We start from the raw sequence: 20,033 nt of genomic DNA on the forward strand, positions 1-20,033 counted from the left end.
TGTCAAATCTTCACTGGAAATATGTAAATAAGTTTCTGAAATTATATATTTTAAAAAACTTATTATGAAAAATTTCAAATGTAGACAAAAGCAGAGGCACTAACATAGTAAACAACTAGGTACTGAGACCTAAGTTTCAAAGTTATCAGTATTTGGCCAACCTTTTTTTCTACCTCTGAATTATTTAAAAGCAAATTCGAGACATGATATAATTTCATCAAGAAATACTTTGGCTTGTATATGTAACAAATAAAGATTTTTAAACAAAACTTACAATACTATTATCACACCTAAAAAACAAAATAAAATAAAAATTCCCCTGGTTTCATCTAAAATACAATATCCACATTTTCTTGACTATTTCAAACATGTCCTTTTTAAGTTGAATCAGGATTCAGACGCACACATTTCATTTGCCTGGCATCTCAAATCTCTCAACCTAACGTATGGGGGGAGTATTTTTTTTTTGAGCAGAAGTATAAAGCAGATCTTCAATATTAACATTTAGAGAAGATATTTATGAATTCAGTAATGTAGAATAGCTACAAATTTAAGGAAATAACCCTATTGATAAACATATAAAAGCTGTATATAATTATATTCCCAAATGATTTGAATAACATTGTGTTTGATACATTCTAAGACAAGTGGTTTTTACTTTTCTTTGATATTAGGGTAATATACTGTACTTATCTATTTTTATTCCATGCTCTGCTGTCTCTGGTAACAAATAAATTTCTTAGTGTTAGTTGGACATGTACCTTACAGCTAAATTAATTTTCTCTTCCTCTGAAGAGAAATAAAGTTTTTGTAAATATCACAGTAATATTTTCCATGATTAGGTTAGGTTACTCATGTTAAGAGATTTAATACTATTAAAATAATATCAATTTTCCATACCATTTCTCTGCCCTGTGTTAAGAAAAAATTTGGTATGCTTTCTAAGGAAAACAATCATAACAGAACTTGGCTGATATATAATTAAAAAACAAATAAATATATGTTTAATATGTGATTGGCCAATGCATAATCTAAGATAACATAAAGCTAAAAAAAAAAAAAATTCTTCACTGCAAAACAACAATTCAACTGTAGCAACAAAACTTGAAACACAGCAGTTCACAGTCACAAAGTTCAGTCAACTTTGAATATGGAAAATAAAACTGCCAGAAAAGATGAATCTTTTAAAACCAAATTATATTTTTTAAACTCTCTTATTTTCTTTTGTAGTACAATTAATTATAATAAATAAAAGCTAAAACTCATGATCTTTGGGAAAAAGTGGGTAGATGTTCAGAAAAGTGTCTCAGTTCTGAAGAATGAACCCACAAAAGTGAAAGGAACTAGTCACTACAAAGGAGGAGCAGAGAAAGAAAGACCTAAGGTTTTCTTTACAATCGCCTCTTTAATCCTTCAATTTCTTACAGATCTGTATACATATTTCCTTTGTTTTTTTGTCGGTGACCTGGGTTTTCTCCCATAAACAATTACTAGTTCATTAATAACTATAACGAGCCTCTGATATAGTGGGGCTTCTCAGTGTGAAGAACTGTACCACTGACAAAGCATTATGCCTACTACCCACCAGGCAGAACTTAAGCTGGCATGTATTTGCTTATGCCAACTAAAAAATATTTTGCAATTAAAAAATATGCAACTAAAAATTAATAACAATCTCTTGGTTAAAGGAAGTAGCTCCTTTTAATAATCTAGAAAGGGGAGAGATGAAAATGGTCTATTGTATTATAATAACAATAAGACCCATCAAAGTAGTACAAAAAAAGAAAGATCAAGCAGTAGGATGGCATATCTTAAAGTTTAATTTAAAAATTAAAGCAACTCATACCCAGATGAGAATTAAATAAGAGAATAAGATGGGACGTGGCTAGGCAATGGAAGCACAAAATACTGTCAAATTTTAATTAAAAAATGTTTTCAATTTAAGCAGACCCAGGCCAGTGATTTTTCATTATTTTTACCACAGTTCCATGACTACTGACATTTTCATCAGAACAAATAAAGGATTTTTCCCAAATTTAAAATGACAAAATTATTTTTAATTTTGACTTATAATTTCTTCTTCCCCTAAACCCAAAGGAATATAGTCTTAGCTGGACTTGTCTCTTACCCTAGGGCTTAAACATACCTTAAGTTTTTAAAGTATAAAAAATATTTTTTAAAAGACAGTTTTTCTACTGTATTACAAAAACTTTGCCATAGACATATTATCATTTTTTAACTGAAACCACATATTCGTGAAAAGTCTGGCATATGTCTTAGTAAATGCTTGTATTCAACAAAGATGCCCCTCAAAGCAATCTGTCCATGCAGACCAACTTGAAAAAAACTGCTAGTATAAGACAAGCAGATTGGAAAACAAAACCAAAATGTCCTAGTAGCAATTAAAAAAGAGAGAGAGAAAGAAGGGGAGGGGGTGGAAAGAATATACTTAAAAGTCTACTCAAGAAAAACTGAAATCCTAAATATAAAGCAACTTCAATCATAAGTTATCATTATAATGTACAATTATCCAAATAATTCTAAATACTGCCTTAGTAGATTTCAGATGGAGTCAATCAGATTCTTCATGAATTATGGTTTGCTTTTTCTTCTTATTGTTTTAAAACTGACATAGTTCCAAGGGTTATAGTTTTAAAACAATACCAAAAGTTGTTCTAATAGAGACTTCTCTATTTTCCAATTAAGCTTTTATAACACAAACAGCTTTTATAACACAAACAGTGTCAGGGACTCATCCCTAATCATGGAGAGTTGTAACATTATTAGGTCCCAATTTTTGTCAAAAGCAAAAAGCCATAAGCCTCCCTGCTAGCCAATTTTCCATATTCCTTAGGAACTTGACAGAACTAATGATAAAAACTGCAGATGGTCTATTTGTGTATTTAAAAAATCCCTTTTATTTGCCTCACTCTCATTGCCCAAGTTCAAGTGGATTACATATGGGATTCCATCTTCCTATCCCTCAACCTGTAAATCCAAGGGGAGACAAGGGACACTAGTTACATGGCTTCCTGGTTATGCTGCCAAACTTAATGTCAGCTTTTTATTGGTCATAGGAAATTCCACGCTGGCTAGCGATAACAATAGGCACAGAGCACTGTCTCCACCCTGGCATCACAAGAGGTTTTCTTCATCAAGTGGTCAAGTTATGGTCCATGTGCTAATTCAAGGACAGTAAAAGGCGAAGAGAACCAACCATGAAAACTACCCTTCTACTTCTTGTTAGAGAGGAAAAGTAGTTCAGATATCTGTCTAAAACTGCATCAAATGTCAAAAGTAACCCTTGATATGTTTTAAGCTATAATAGTACAGAGAGAAATAAGTGGAACTACAGAGTTGATTGAATATTAAATTGATGGTGTTTATGTTCATAATAAGAGAAATAATGACAAGTAACAACAACTTGTATCAACAGAAATTTCCAAATGGGGAAAACTATGTTACAAAAATGAGAGCACTTAGTATACTATAATTACATAACTTTGAGGCAACTTTTCTTTATTTTCTTAGTCAACTATAAATCCCCCTCAGGCAGGAACCTTGCCCATCCTCTTGAGAGGCTACCTCTAAACCCTTGGAATTTCCTTAGGGATAGAAGTGTCTTTGTTATTGGTGGTGGGTCCCCTGGGAGCACACTGTATAATTTATGCCTTGGAGGTGACTCATCTTATGACCATAGATAACTTATGCTAAAGAGATAACTCAGAATGACGACTGGCCAAACCAGAAAGAATCACCATGTTATTAGAGGACTTTGGACCATTTAACATCAGCCTGACCTCCAGGGAGAAGGAAGGGCTCGAGATTGAGTTCAACCATGTTGCTATGTTCAATCAATCATGCCTACGTAATGAAGCCACAATAAAAATTCTGGACATTGAAGCTCATGTGAGCGAACATGTTTGGTTATATTCCACACGTACTGCTACATTTCAATGCCAGCAGGGTAACCTGGAAGTTACACATTTGGAACCCTCCTAGAATCTGCCCTACATGTATCTTCATTTGGCTGGTTCTAATTTGTATCCTTTCGCTAAAATAAAACTATAATCCTAAGCATAGCACTTTCCTGAGTTCTGCTGAGTTGTTTTAGCAAATTATTGAACAGGAGGGTGATCTGGAGAGAACACTGAACTTGTGGTTGATGTCAGAAGTCTTGGGCCAACTTAGTAGTCTGGAGGACTGTGCTCTTAACATTAAGTTTGGCTAACTCCAAGTGGCATATTATGACAAATTAGGGACCTCTCCTCCTCCTTTTTTGCAGCTGTTTTATGTTTCATGGACCATTCTTGGAATTCCTTACTATTCCTCAGTATACCTCACACTACTTTTGCATTTTGTAATGATCACTTTTCTTAATGAATCTTCCTGTACCCTCCTAAATTTAATTCCACTTAGGGTTTGTGATCTATGAGGATCAAATCTGTTGCCCGTATGGTAGCTAAGCCAGAAGTGTGCTGTGATGTTGCCCTCCTAGGACCCTGGGAAGGCCAGGTGGGGCCTGTGACAGCTGGAGCTCCTGGACTGAGTGCCTTCAACCTCCCTCATTTCAGAATATGGCCAATTCTTCCTACAATCAACTGTATAGCTAACATAAATTTAATTTTCTTTGTAATAATATCTAAAGGGTTAAACTATTTTTTATTTCACTATGATTTTCTTACATAATTCTTTGAAATAGGAGTCTTAAGACATTTTCTTTTTCACAAAAGATTTTTACTGAAATAGAATTGTTAAACTCTCACTGAGTTGAGGTCTAATTGAAAATTTATGAAAATTAAACGTAGAATGAAGTATGGATTAAGTTTGGCACCATCTAGGAAGAAAAGACCTAACCAGGCAAATCATGAAGTAAGATTTTAAGGAACACATAGATATATTTCAATAATTAAATTATTTTAAGGCATTTAGCATGTATGGTATGTACACACATTGATTTAGTATATAATTCTAAAGGAAAGCAGAAAGACATGAAAGAAAAGTCATGAAATTTGGAAGCCCAAAACCTGGACTCAATTCAATTTCTATCCCTCATCAGTTGGTGGTGCTGGCAACTACCAAAATGAATTATAATTCATTTTATAAATGTTATAAAATAAGGGAAATTATAAAAATATAAATTTTAAAATAGAGGATAACATCTTTTTAGGTTTGTTGCAAGAAGTAATCAAATGAAATAATGTATGCAAGTATATACTAGCACAATATAATGGAAGACATCTATGGTACCATTTAAGTTGATATTTAATGTAGTTAATATTTATTATTATTACTCCAACTTGTGACAACCCAAATATAAAATAATTCAGGCAAAGAAGTATAAAGAACAGATTAAAACAAAAACCAAAAAAGTGACAGTGCCTCCACCATCCAGCATCATGAAGAAAACTTTATAAATCTAAATCAACCTCCCAAGTATGCTCCTCCCAGATTTCATTCTTCTTTCATCCTGGTATCAGATGTAACAAGTATTTGTATTTGATGTTTACCAGTTGCAAGTAAGTTTTTAAACATTTTCCACATATGTATACATCCACCAATTACATACATTATTTTACATATCTTTAAACTTTCTACAAATGGCTTCATACTGCATGTATCCTATTGTAATGTTCCTTTCTTAATATTGTTTTTGAGATTTATCTATGTTTAGCATGTTTCTTGTTCATTCATTTTAACTGGCATAGTATTCTACTATATGTGTATGTCACAATTTATGCATCTATTCCAGTGATAGGCATTTCAGCTTGTCTCCAATTTTTTGCTGTTAAAAATAATGTACCAGGAAACATATTTTAAATTTTTCATGTGTGCCCAAATGGATTGCTGAGTTATAGGGAATGCATATATTCAACTTGACTGGATATTTCCAAATTACTCTCTGAAGTGTGGTTTTATTATGGTGTATTCCCACTAGGTATGCCTACCTTTTTTTTGCCAACACTTACATTGTTAAGACTTTTTAACTTTTAGAAAAAGTCTTTTTACAAACTTAAAATTAAAAAAATAAGCTTCCTATATTAAAGTTACAAAAAAACAACCCCAACAACCTTCATATGCAACCATTCAGTAATTTGTTATAAGCACATGAATTTCAGATTTGATTTATGCTAGGTCAATGTAATCAACAATATTAACAAGACATGATGGGTAGAAAAACTTTTGATTGCTTGGTTGGTAACTGGGTGAAGTGAATTACTATGGATCTAAACCAACTAAGCAATGATTAGCTGAAATATCAGGCAAATAAGTTTTCAGCTGGAGTAAAGGATAGCTTGACCATTTCAAGCTACAAATGGATTTGCTATAAGATCAGGTTTTAGGGAAAAGCTACAGGTTTTGGTTCAGGTGACCCCTGAAATATAGTTGTTAGACTTGGGAGCATTATCCAATAACCACTACCTTAATCTTAAAGAAGAGATGACAAAGAACAAGATGAGAGATGGCTTAACCTGCTGATATTTGGCTTCAGTTCAAGAGGTGCTAAGGTCTTCCTCAGCACAGGGAAGAGACATGCTTGAATACAAACTTTACAAATTCCTACTGAGCCAATATTTCATAGCACTGCATTATTGCATTGTGGCAAGTATGGATTTCTATAACACTAGCTCTGGTGTTACATAATTAAGAAAGTATGTTATTAAGGAATGACATGTACCACTCAGTGGTCCTTTCAGTTTATTTTAGAATATAGCTATTTGTAGTTTTTCTCTTCACTCAGATACTAAAGGTACTCAAGAAATTCAATTTCATCTTTCTTTTAAGTTCTAAGGAAGAGAAAACTGTGGAACCAATCGCAAACATTTTAAAGCAAGTTAATGTTTACTTTTAGTTTGAATCTGTTGAGATGAAAAAAGTTATAATCCCACAACAAACTTTTAGGACTGGCATGCAGCAACTTTTGTCTGACTTAGATATGTCCACTACAAGAACTACGCTGGGCAGACTCAGCAATTATCCTTTTCTCTATAATAAGGGTTTTGAACTCTCTGACCTTGAAGATCTTGGTGTTTCCTATGGACCTTATCTTTTTGTTTCACTGAACCTCTTTTCCTCTGCACAGTTCTGCTTTGAAATTCTATCTTAGGTTAATTCAAGCTAAAAGGAAACGTGGAGATCTACCTTGCTATCGTTTTACAGGTGAAAAAGCCAAATGATTTGCTCAATATCACCCAACTAATTAGTAGTGGTGATCAAGAAAAATACATTAAATGTGTCAATAAAAAGGAATACTAGTCATTGACATATGTGCTTTCCATCTATTAAAAAAAGTATTGCATTTTGGAAAATAGATATATTGCACCTTGATTAGAAAAAATTTGGAAAATACTGAAAAATATACAGAAAAAAATTAAATGTAAATCACCCATAATCTTATCATTCAGAAAAGCTATTAACATTATGATGCAGTTTCTTCTACTCTTTCAATTTCTCTGTATTTAAAAACATAGTAAAATTGTAGAATTTTAGAAAATTAAGATTACATACATAACATTTATATCCCTTTTTCACTTTACATTAGGCCATTTTTTATCTTATTAAAGTATATAATAAAAATATTTTAATGATTGTATAAAATTCTTTAAATTGTTTTTGCTATACTTTATTTAACCATTCTCCTATCACTAGACATTTAGGTTGTTAATAACCACACACATAAATCTTTGCATTTCTAATTATTTCCTTATAAGAAAAATCTAGATATAAGATTACTGGGTCGAAGAGTACATGTAATTTAATGGCTCTTTACATAGCCCGGTTGACATCCAAAATGATGTACTAATTTATACTTTCACCAGTGGAGTAGTATAGAATGCATGTATCATTTCATTCCTCATCAACAATGGACAAAAGTTTTTTGAAATTTTTGCTAAGGTACAGGCAAAATGGCTCTTTAAATTTGCATTTTTCATCATTACTACTGAACATTTTTCATTTATCTATCATCTATATAACCTCTTCTATTAATGTTTATATTGTTTTTCCATTTCTTAAGCAATGTTTTATTGAAGTACAATATACATACATACAGAAAAGTACATATATCTTAAGTGCAAAGCTCAGTGATCTTTTTATGAACTGAATACATCCACATACACCAGAACAAAAAACAGAACATTATTAGCACCCCAGAAGCTATCTTTGTGTTTCCCTGCAAGTATTGTCTATCACTCTTCTGACTTATATCATAAATTTATTCTGCCTATTTTTGTAGTTTTACACATTTTATTATAATAATTTTGTTTTAAAAAGTTAATTTACATTCATTATAAAACGTTGAAATATTACAAAAAAATTAACAAGCCATCCAAAAATCATACTACCGAAAATAACTATTAACCATGATGAACATGACATTTCTGTAAGCACTGATAGACAGATATAGAGAAACAGATAACTTATCTCTTAGAATAGAATTATAATCTTACTTTAATTGAACAAAAAAAACTAAAATAAAACTTAAAAAGAACCTCAAAAACTTCAGATAAATGTCGAGTATACATAAACCATTAAGAGATATGAGTTTTATTAAAAACAAAAGCTTTGTTTCAATTTTGCATATTACAGTGATTTCCTACATTGGAAAAACGAGATGATTAACATTTATCCCCTCATTTTTCTCTTTTCTCCCTCTAGTTTTGGTTTCTTACATTATTTTTATTTTATCATTTACACTCGATTCTATGACCATAATTTCTTTATTTACTGCTTCTATTATTTTGAATCATCCTTTAATTGGTTTCAACAATCAGCAGTGTCCCACCCCTTCTTTCCTTTAAAGACTCAAATTATTTTTGAGTGTGAGCATATCTACATGAAGCCTTAACAGTAAAAAGATAACACAATTTTCTTGGGTCACATTTTATTTCTTTTATAAAGTTGTAATAACAACTAACATATATGTGATAAAAATAGTAACAGGAAAACTTAGTGCTTAATATGTATCATATACCGTTTAAACATTTCATATATGTTAACTCATTTAATATTAACAACCACCGTATGAGGTAGGTAGCATTATTGTCTTTATTTTACAGATGAAAAATCTGAGGCACTGAGAAATAAATTGACTTGCCCAAAGTCACTAATTATGCAAGACAGAGCTCTGATTTGAATGCAGGTAGTCTGGCTCAAGAGTCTGTGCTTTGAACTGCTACATTATATTGCTTTCATTGTTTGCAGCTGGAACATGACTGGAGGAAAGGACAATAGAGAATGCTACTAGCTTTAAGGGGCAAAGGCCAGGGATGCTAAATGTGCAACAATGAATAGGGCAAAGCCATACAATAAAGACTGTACCAGTCCCTCACAAAAGTTCTGTTTAAATTTTGCATATTATTGATTTCCTAATAAGAAAAATGAAATTAGCAGTTAAATATTTTGTTGGGACATCCATAAGGTGAAAATCTGTTTAAAATTACTTGATCCTTGAACTATTTCCATACAAGTATAAAGAATTTTTTTATTTCCAATGTTTTTATATGCTCAGTTTTCCAGGAATATAACTACTTTGGTCCAGAAAACCTGTTCAATGTTTGGAAAATCATATCACTGATAGCAATATCACAATCCATAGCATTTGAGATGCCAAGCAACACCCCTACTTCAGTATATATATACAGCCCCACATTCCTGAGTTCTACACGAGTGCCAGCATTATTTAACTACTTCACTATATCTTCCAATGTAGTCATGGCCAAGAATTTACATAACAATGTAAATATTTTATTATAAATTACTTTTATTTCTCCTTCCTAGTCAACTAGGACATGTTGACTTTAAAATTATGGATATGCTCTATTATCTATTTCATTTCAGGATCCAAAAAGCTCCTAGATTTATTGAGATCCTATAACATTATATGACAGTTGTAATTCTTTTTATTTTTTTTAATGACAGTTGTAATTCTTGAGGGTTTCTTTCTTTTTTTTTTTTTTGACTATTTTCCTCTGATGTCTTTAGTCCACTTTTTTCCAAATTCATACACATCATAAGAAAACTTAAAATCTGGTTGATTCATCTTGTTTTCAATATTATTTTGAGAACTGGCTGCAGGTGATACTGAGAGCCATGCCATTCTGTATCAGAAAACTCAGTTTATTTCTATAGGTTCCACGTCTCAAAGTTATGTCTTTTTCTTTGTTCTAAGTCCTTTCCTTGTTTGGTTGTGGCTGCTGGGTGAGTTTCTCGTTGCCATTCCTTTTTAGCACTATTTGATCATTTTGTTAGCTTTTGGGGAGTGAGTGTTGTGGTCCTGCTTCACTCAGCTGCATCACCTGGCGGTCCTTTTGTGCCCAACTTTGGATGGAGTGCTTTTCTTTCCTTTGAAGAGACCATCCCAATAAATATTTTCCTTAGTATAGAAGAGTGAGTCTTTCAATTACTTTGTGATGAATGAAAATTTACTACAAGCTTTTCTAATCTCAACTGCATTCTTCTTAGAGCTAATAAAGTGTAAGAAGAGTCTGCTCAGGGTCGATCATTACATATTATAGCACTTTGGAAAATATTAATATTTACTGAGTGGTGACAATGTGCTAGTCACTGTTGTAAGAGCTTTACATCTGTGGTCCCCAATCCCTGCGCTGTGGACTGATACCAGTCCATGGCCTGTTAGGAACTAGGCTGCACTACCGCTGAGCTCCCCTACCCATCGCCCCATTGGTGGAAAAATTGTCTTCCATGAAATTTAGGTACCAGGGCCACACAGCAGGAGGGGAACGGCAGGTGAGCAAGTGATGCTTTGAAGCTTCATAGGTATTTACAGCTGCTCCCCATTGCTTGCATCACCGCCTGAGCTCCACCTCCCTGCCCCCACAACCCTGTCCATGGAAAAACTGTCTTCCATGAAACCGGTCCTTAGTGCCAAAAACGTTGGAGACTGCTGCTTTATATGTATTATTTCATTAATCTCACAATCCTGTGAGGTAGATATTCTCACAGGAAACTGAGGTGCAGAAGTGTTACATACCAATTTGTCCACAGCCACATAGCTAGTAAGTGGCAAAGCAGGGGTTTGCACTCTGGACATCTGATATCAGAGCCCAAGTTGTTATTTACTCACAACCTTACTACCTATCATGTTTATAGGGGCCACTTGTTTCATTAAAGGAACTAAGTGCTTCAATATACATTTTTTGATTAAGGCTTTCTCTTTAGAGCCTACCACAAATGTTCAATAAATATTTATTACTTGAATAAACCAAAGATATAACTGCTTATTTTCAATGCTTCCCCTTCATTTTTTTTTAATGTGCCTTTTCCGTTTAGAAACAAGAATGGCAAACTAAAATCCCAAATACCATTCTTATTCATTTCTGATTAGAGATAATCTCATTCTGTGCTAAAAAGAACATTGTAGCTTAACAGTTTTTAACAGTTTTCACCTGCTCGCTTGCTTTCTCTCTCTCTCTCTCTCTCTCTCTCTCTCTCTCTCTCTCTCTCTCTCTCTCTCTCTCTCTCTCCTCCTTCCTTCCTTCCTCCCCTCCCTCCCTCCCTCCCTCCCTCCCTCCCTCCCTCCCTCTCTTCCTTCCTTCCTTCCTTCCTTCCTTCCTTCCTTCCTTCCTTCCTTCCTTCCTTCCTTCCTTCCTTCCTTCCTTCCTTCCTTCCTTCCTTCCTTCCTTCCTTCCTTCCTTCCTTCCTTCCTTCCTTCCTTCCTTCCCTTTCTTTCTTTCTCTCTTTCTCTCTTTTTTTTTTTGACAGAGTCTGGCTTTGTTGCCCAGGCTAGAGTGAGTGCCGTGGCATCAGCCTAGCTCACAGCAACCTCAAACTCCTGGGCTCAAGCAATCCTGCTGCCTTAGTCTCCTGAGTAGCTGGGACTACAGGCATGCGCCACCACGCCTGACTAATTTTTTCTATATATATTAGTTGGCCAATTAATTTCTTTCTATTTATAGTAGAGATGGGGTCTTACTCTTACTCAGGCTGGTTTTGAACTCTTGACCTGGAGCAATCCGCCCCCCTAGGCTTCACAGAGTGCTAGGATTACAGGCATGAGCCACCGCACCCGGCCTCACCAGCACTTTCTAAGTGAGCTGACTAAAGCTAAACAGAAATGTAAATAGCACTTTTTAGTATTTCACTGCATGGCCCTGATATCATACTTGCTTTGAAGGAGGAATTTTTTTGTAATAATATACAAGAATTAGGCACTTCTCTTTTTGACTTTTGGCAAAAAAGCAGCTCTACACTCCCTAGCAGCTCAAATCATCAATTATGTACCCTGCCAGCCCTGGGAACCAGATCTAGTCAAGCTCCCTGTGCCCATCAAAGCTTACTACTGTGTCTCTTAGTTTGTCAGATTTCTGACAACAAATTAACAGGAGGTCAAGCATATCAACAGATTATACATCCTAAGCAGCATGCTTGATTTGGAGTGAAAGGTTAATGGATATAATATGCTAACACACACAAAAAAATTATTGCAGTTTCTGATACTAAGATAGGTGAGTGGTTTTGGCATTATTTTGTGATAGGTAGGCCTCTTGCTTCAATTTATGTCACACCCTATAAACAATACTAAACAATTTTTTTAAAAGACACCAACACAATAAATGTATGAAAATAAAGAGAAATACAATCTTTGACTTTTAAATGAAGGAGTAATAAATTTTTAATAGCCTATGGTGAAAAAGCATTGTGGTAGGAATAAAATGATTATGAAAATCAAAGTCTATTAACATAGAAAACAATTCTTTATGGCAGAATTCAGGTATATAAACGGCCTCAATTTGGCAAAGAATCCCTGTGTGTTACAGATATATAACAGTACCAGAAAAAAATGTACACATGATAATTAAATGTGGATAACAAGCAAAAGTGAATTGAGAAGATAATGGTTTGAGTAGAATAAATTAAAAAACTATTTACAAAATTAAAAGGTCTTTTTACATGAATTGAATTTGTTGTTGGAGGAAAATCTTTTCAAGACTAAGAATCTGCTTCAATTATTTGCATTTTAATAAAAAAGATGCAATGGCATCATATGAAAACTGAATTAATGTATTTTAAAAATAACTTACATTGATGACTGATGAGGAAGCTGACAAGTTTAAACCCTCAAGATCAGCTATCAAGCTTGGAGAAAGAGCTGGTGTGGGAAGTACAACTGGAGTGGATACTGGGTTAACTGTAAAAAAAAAGGCCCAAATTAGCAAATATGCATGAAAATTTAATTCAAATTATTAAAAGCAGCATTTTTATTTTGTTAGTAAATCTAATTAAATTACTTTGATTAATAAATGTATGACAATTCTATTTAACATCTTGATTTAGTCAAGTTATTATCAAGTCATGGCAGTTATTAGTCTTAGCTTTCAAAACATAATGGCAAATCCTATAACAAAATAAGGATATAAATATCTTCAGTAATAGTTTTTGAAAATTTTTATCACATAACATTATCACTAACATTTATCACCCAGTAATTTCACTAAAAAAAAAGGTGAAGAAACATTTTTCCAGACTAATATAAAGAATAACAATAGCTTTCAAGAGAGTTCTCTAGTTGAGTTAGAAGTCTTGAAAGGATGTTTAAATCCTTTCTCTATTTTATTCTCCACTTTAATTAGGAGTCCAGGCTACCAATTCCCTTCTAATTATACTTTGTCAGCAAAAGCTATGTGCTAGATAGAAATGTATAACTGATTCTAAAACTGCCATGTACCTGAAAACTAATACCTGTAAGTTTAAAAATCTTTTAAAAATGCAAATCCAATCATATTACTCCCCTGCTCAAGACTCTTCAAAGGCTCATAATTGCCTACAAGATAAAACTCCAACTTTTTAATTAAGTTCACAAGGTCCTCTATGATCTAGCTTAAGCCCTGACCAAAAGTAATTCCTGTGATAATGGAAATGTTCTGTCTGTGCTGTTGATATGGTAGCCACTAGCCACATATGCCTAATGTGCTCTTGCAATGTGGCTAGTATGAGTAAGAAATGCATTTTAATCAATTTAAATTTAAATAGCTACCTGTGACTAGTGGCCACTATATTGGACAGGTCAGATCCAGCTTATCTCCAATTTTCAGCCTCTTCTGCTCTAGCTTTATGGAATAAAAGTTCCCAAGATCTTGTTCCATGTCTTTGAGACTTTTATATTCAAATCTGCCTAGACATACTTCTCTGTCTTGCTCATCTTGTAACCCCATTAAGATGCTCCTTAGAGTGGAAACACTCCCAGACTCACCTACAAACAGTCTTTGTAGGTGCCTTCTTTGTTCCACAGATACATACTTGGGCAAACTTCTATAATTGTCCTTCTCATATAACTCAAATTTGTGTTTTTATATATTTTTATTTCTACTAGTCTGCATGAACAAAATTTAAATTTAACTTATTAATTTTTAATGCTTAGTAATTTCTCAACTGTTGTAAAAAAAGTTTTAACTTCTGATAAATTCTCACTCCAAAATAACACTCTAAAAGGAATAACATTTACTTAATTTGACATCACTTCTCAAAGCACTTTTCTCATTTTAGTCTCACAATATCATGTGAATTAGGCAAAACAAATATTAATTCATAAAGTTAACACGAAGTATTTCTTGAACAAGACAACGAGAGAGACAAAAAAAGTTCAAGATGTGGTCCCTGTCTTCAAGTAACTTAAAATCTAATTTAAAAAACGATACACGCGATTAAAAAAGAAAAGTAACATACAATCTATAAATGATATTGCCAAAGAAGAAAACTTTCAAAGGAAGTCTTAAATAAGATCTCAGTATATATAGTAGGAAAAGCAGAGTAGAGACTGAGTAGAGGAGGGATGGGCCCTTGGTTCCCCCCTGCACTCACACAGTGCAGCTGAAGCATTGCTACAAAGCCCCAGGCTTCCCTATACCTACGCTGAAAACCACTGTACAGTTAGCAAGTACCACAGAGTCAGGAATGGTGTCTCACTGGGGATGGGGTGTAAGAGAAGGCTTCATGAACAGGAGTGAAGCCTGGTTTTTAAGTAAAGGTGGGATTTGAACAAGAGGGAAGGAAGAAGCCAGTTGAGCACTGGATGAGAGAATGCTGCAAATGAAGGCTGAGATGTGGGAAATTGGAAAACTAAGTCAGTTAAGCTTATCCTATAGAACAAGGGGAACTATTAAAAATCTACTAAACAGAGGAATGATATGATGAATATGATACTATAGGATGTTTAATCAGATGAGCATAGGGGATAGACTTAAGGAAAGAACAGTAGGCAAGGCAGTAAGGAAGGGTTTACAATAGTTTAGGAATGAGATGAAAATGACTGAAATAAGGTATTGGCAATGAGAAGGCTTAGAAAGGGCCTTTATATTAAAGACACCAAAAACGGAGGCACAGGGAAAGTAAGACTTGTCAAGCTTTATACAAGTGAATGGTAGAACCACTATAGAATTAGAAATTAGTTCTTCTAATTTGGATCACAATATGTTGCCATTAGATGCAATAGTAACTTTTCTAGTAGGTTCTAAAAATGTTTGTTCATTTTTTTGGTCCATCTATCCACCCACACATTCCTTCAAAATATTAGATGCCCATGTAAGAAATAAAAAAAATTCATAAGAAGCAGCCTCTGATTTTAACTATGACTTGGCTAAATACCATTAAGAGATAAGAGAAGAAAACACCATGAACAAGTTCTACTCTTGAAAAAAAAAGATGGGCTTTTAATATCATTTCAGTAGACAGAAGCTCTGGTATTAAGGAGATGATTATGCATCTGCTTACAGGTCTGGGAAGATGAAAGCTGGCACTGAAAGTTTATCCTAACATGAATTCTGAGGCCAGTTGACTGCGCAGAAGTATTTAATAAGTAATGTGTAAGAAACAATATGACTCTGTATGGATTTTCTTAATATCATGGCATACAAATTAAAATTTGCACTTGTCAAATTGGCAAAGGCAATTTTTAAGTACAAAATCCAGCATTAGTGAGGGTATAAGGAATTAGGCACTCTCATACTAATAATGTGTAAGGCGGTACAAAGCTTTCTCAAAGGCAATTTTAGACAAAAGAATTCTTCAAACTCTGCCCCAGCCATTCTTCTACTCCTGGAAATTTATCCTAAGGCAATAGCTATGGAGATGATGCAATAATATATTTACGATGATCTGGTTCATTGATTATGATAGCAAAAATAATGAAAACAAGTTAAAGTTTCAATAGTAAATCTGTTAAATAGAATTTATTACAATATAAAGAATAACACAGTTATTAAAGTTGTTAATATTTATAATATGAAAAAGAATATATACAGTAAATAGAGAAAGAAACAAATGATAAAATAGTAATCTAATTTGAAGGAAGTATCTGTATGAAGAGCATCTGAACTTTAATCCAGGGTGTTTAAATTATAATTCAATTTTATTTTTTTCTTTTCATTTTTAAAACTTTCTACAAAATACTTTTGTTTGCTAAAGTGTATTTAATACAGTAATTATTCAATTATTCTTCTGATCAAATTTTTGCTTTAAAATTTAACAAGCAAAACTTAATATATAATGGTTTAATATGTAGTTACTTGGGTTTTTTGTATTTGTTTTGGGCAGAGTCTCACTCTATCACCCTGGCTAGAGTGCAATGGCATCACTGTAGCTCACAGAAACCTCAAACTTCTGGGCTCAAGTGATCTCCTGCCTCAGCATCCCGAGTGGCTGGGATAACAGGTGCATACCGTCATGCCCAGCTAATTTTTCTATTTTAGTAGAGATGGAGTCTCCCTCTTGCTCAGGATGATTTCAAACTCCTGACCTCAAGCAATCCTCCTGCCTCAGCCTCCCAAAGTGCTAAGATTATTGGCACCCAGTCAGTTATTTGTTAAGTGTAATTTGCTGCATTATCATCATCGTCACTAACTTTTTCTTTTCTTTTTTTTTTTGAGACAGAGTCTCGCTTTGTTGCCCAGGCTAGATTGAGTGCTGTGGCATCAGCCTAGCTCACAGCAACCTTAAATTCCAGGGCTCAAGCAATCCTTCTGTCTCAGCCTCCCGAGTACCTGGGACTACAGGTAAACACCACCATGGCCAGCTGATTTTTTTCTATATACATTAGTTGGCCAATTAATTTCTTTCTATTTATAGTAGAGACAGGGGTCTCGCTCTTGCTCAGGCTGGTTTCGAACTCCTGACCTCGAGCAATCCGCCCGCCTCGACCTCCCAGAGTGCTAGGATTACAGGCGTGAGCCCCCGCGCCTGGCCACTAACTCTTATAAAATGCTTATCATGTATGTATCAGGCACAGTTTTAAATGCTTTTACACATATCAACTCATTGGATAAAATGACCCAAGAAAGTTTTAATATGATCCCAATTTTATAGATAAAACAACTAAAGCACAGAGAGGTTAATAAATGGTCCAAGGTTACACAGCTAGTAAGTAATAATAATAGAACTGGGATTCAAACTCAGACAGCATAGCTTTATTGTCCTCTTAGCCACCCCATTGTAACTGCCTCAACCATAATTCATTCCACAATGTGATAGCACATATCATAAGCTTATCTGAAACATGATTATTGTTGGCTGACAGAAATTTTAAAAGGACTTCACTGTTAGTTGTACTCATAGAGTAATAACACAGGCTTACATTTCCTTTAAAGGACACCAGAATACGAATACTGCTTTATAATCATCCAATAGACGACACATGGTATGGGATACTAAAAGATATTTTCATTTTCAGAAATATAAAATATGCCTGAAAAACTGAAAGCATATTGCTACCTCCAAGTCTAACAATACATTGTTAGATCATATATTATCCTAGGGCAAATATTTTCTCATGTATTATTAACTAACCCCCATGAAATTAACTAACTCCATAATCTAAAGGAAATGTAGAAACTTTATAGTCATTTTTTTAAAATTTTACAAATGAATAAAATGAGACACAAAGAAATTAACTCACTAAACGGATTGAAGGCACACCACGACCAATGCCTGCATTCATGGTAACATCCCCTCCACAGATATAGTAAGGAAATAGCACGTTACTCAATTATAGAACTGTTTTGTAGGAGAGCCAATCTACTGCTAGGGTTGCTAACTGTGCTGCTTTCTTAGAGGCACAATCATTATTTCTGCTGGTAGCAAGCTCTTTCCCTCCTCCATGTCTTCACCAGGCATAGTATATAGGTACCCTGCTACCTAACAGCATTCTGTTTGCATGTACCTTTTTCATTTCATCTATAATGTGGCAATTTAATCGCTGAATTATCTGTTTTTCCCATTACACATTGAGAGTTCCTTGGGTAGAGACAACATTGTATTTATTTAGAATATCCAGCATGTAGCATGTTACATAGATCGTATCAAATATTCAACAAATATCTCCTGAATGAAGAAATGAATAAATCCAGTATTTGCAGTTTTCCTGGTATGCAGTACACACTTAGCAAACAACCTATGTGGATTATGATGTACCTCTTAAATAAAACATAAGGAATGTGTCTGCCCCTCCTTCAAGATTAATCTAATTCTCACAGCTGAGAACTCAAGCCACTGGAGAGTGACTTTTTAGTGTTTGATCAACAAACTGCTTGCCATGGATAATGGCGAACTACTGTAGGCCAATGAGAAGCATACAATGAAGTCAGTAGCCCTCTGCTTGTCTTTACCTCTACACTCAGATCATGCTTCTTCCACAAGGCCTTTGTAGCTTTTCAATTAGTTTTTGTCTCCCTGTGTCTTCATTTGAATCTTTATTTTATCTCTTATATAAATAGTTACTTGTTCAAGTATCTGTGGCCCTGACTAGATTTTAGTTTCTAGAAGGGAATGACTAAATTCTATTAATCTATTACAGCACCTAGCAAGTACTTATAAGATAATCCACAAACACTTGCTAAATTGACTTGTTAACAAGAGTTTCAAGTGTCATTTCTGATAAACGCAGGACTATAGAATATTTTCAAAGAAATTGCACTTGAGTAATAAAAACAAGGAGAAATACCATTAATATATCCTATGTTGAGTTAAAAAATATGTTGAGATAAATGTTCCCTTAAAATTAAAAAGGCCGGGCGCGGTGGCTCACGCCTGTAATCCTAGCTCTCTGGGAGGCCGAGGTGGGCGGATTGCTCGAGGTCAGGAGTTCAAAACCAGCCTGAGCAAGAGTGAGACCCCGTCTCTACTATAAACACAAAGAAATTAATTGGCCAACTGATATATATATAAAAAAAAAATTAGCCGGGCATCGTGGCACATGCCTGTAGTCCCAGGTACTCGGGAGGCTGAGGCAGCAGGATCGCTTGAGCCCAGGAGTTTGAGGTTGCTGTGAGCTAGGCTGACGCCACGGCACTCACTCTAGCCTGGAGAACAAAGCGAGACTCTGTCTCAAAAAAAAAAAAAATAAAAAAACTTCACATTTAAATTCTTAAAAACTTTTTTGTCTTTATAAATAAAAACACTTTTAAATAGATCATTTTACAGATTTATCTTTATAACCTTAGTTTATAAAGACTCAGCCACCCGAGTAGCTAGGACTATAGGTGTGCACCACCATATCTGGCTCATTTTTCAATTGTTTTGTAGAGACAGAGCTCACTATGTTGCTCAGGCTGGTCTTGAACTCCTGGCCTCAAGTGATCCTGCTGCCCTGGCCTCCCAAAGTGCTGGTGTTAAAGGCATCAGCCATTGCACCTGGCCTGCTTTACTGTTATTCTTTTATAATTTTAAACTTTATAAATTGTGAATGTTGCATACACACACAAAATATTCGAGTGCCACAGAATGATACAAAATATAAAATTAAAGTCTTGTTCCCTTTTCTGTTCCCACTTTAGTCCTACATCTTAAAGGGGCCAGCGTTGCTGAGGTGGAAGGATCGCTTGAGGACAGGAGCTCGAGACCAGCCTGAGCAACATAGTCAGACCTTGTCTATAGAAAACACAAAACAGCCGGCCGCGGTGGCTCACGCCTGTAATCCTAGCTCTCTGGGAGGCTGAGGCGGGCGGATTGCTCGAGGTCAGGAGACCCCGTCTCTATTATAAATACAAAGAAATTAATTGGCCAACTAATATATGTAGAAAAAA

The 20,033-nt window shown here is 34.5% G+C and overlaps 1 protein-coding gene across 5 annotated transcripts in view; it reads right to left on the reverse strand.

Annotated features, from left to right (window-relative positions):
* Window positions 1–20,033, reverse strand: part of AP3B1 (adaptor related protein complex 3 subunit beta 1) — a 227,706-nt gene that overhangs the window by 56,414 nt on the left and 151,259 nt on the right. For 4 of the 5 annotated variants that reach the window (XR_012921698.1, XM_012766761.2, XM_076008138.1 and 1 more), the window contains exon 22: window positions 13,044–13,150. Coding sequence is in view for 4 of the 5 variants with exons in the window: in XM_012766761.2 (XP_012622215.2) it covers window positions 13,044–13,150 (107 nt within the window). In the remaining variant the exon portion in view is untranslated. Of the gene's footprint in view, window positions 1–8,503; window positions 10,345–13,043; window positions 13,151–20,033 lie in introns of those variants that run through there. The other variant, XM_012766763.3, reaches the window with a different exon arrangement.

This window comes from Microcebus murinus, chromosome 11 (assembly GCF_040939455.1).
Source record: "Microcebus murinus isolate Inina chromosome 11, M.murinus_Inina_mat1.0, whole genome shotgun sequence".
Classification (NCBI taxonomy): domain Eukaryota; kingdom Metazoa; phylum Chordata; class Mammalia; order Primates; family Cheirogaleidae; genus Microcebus; species Microcebus murinus.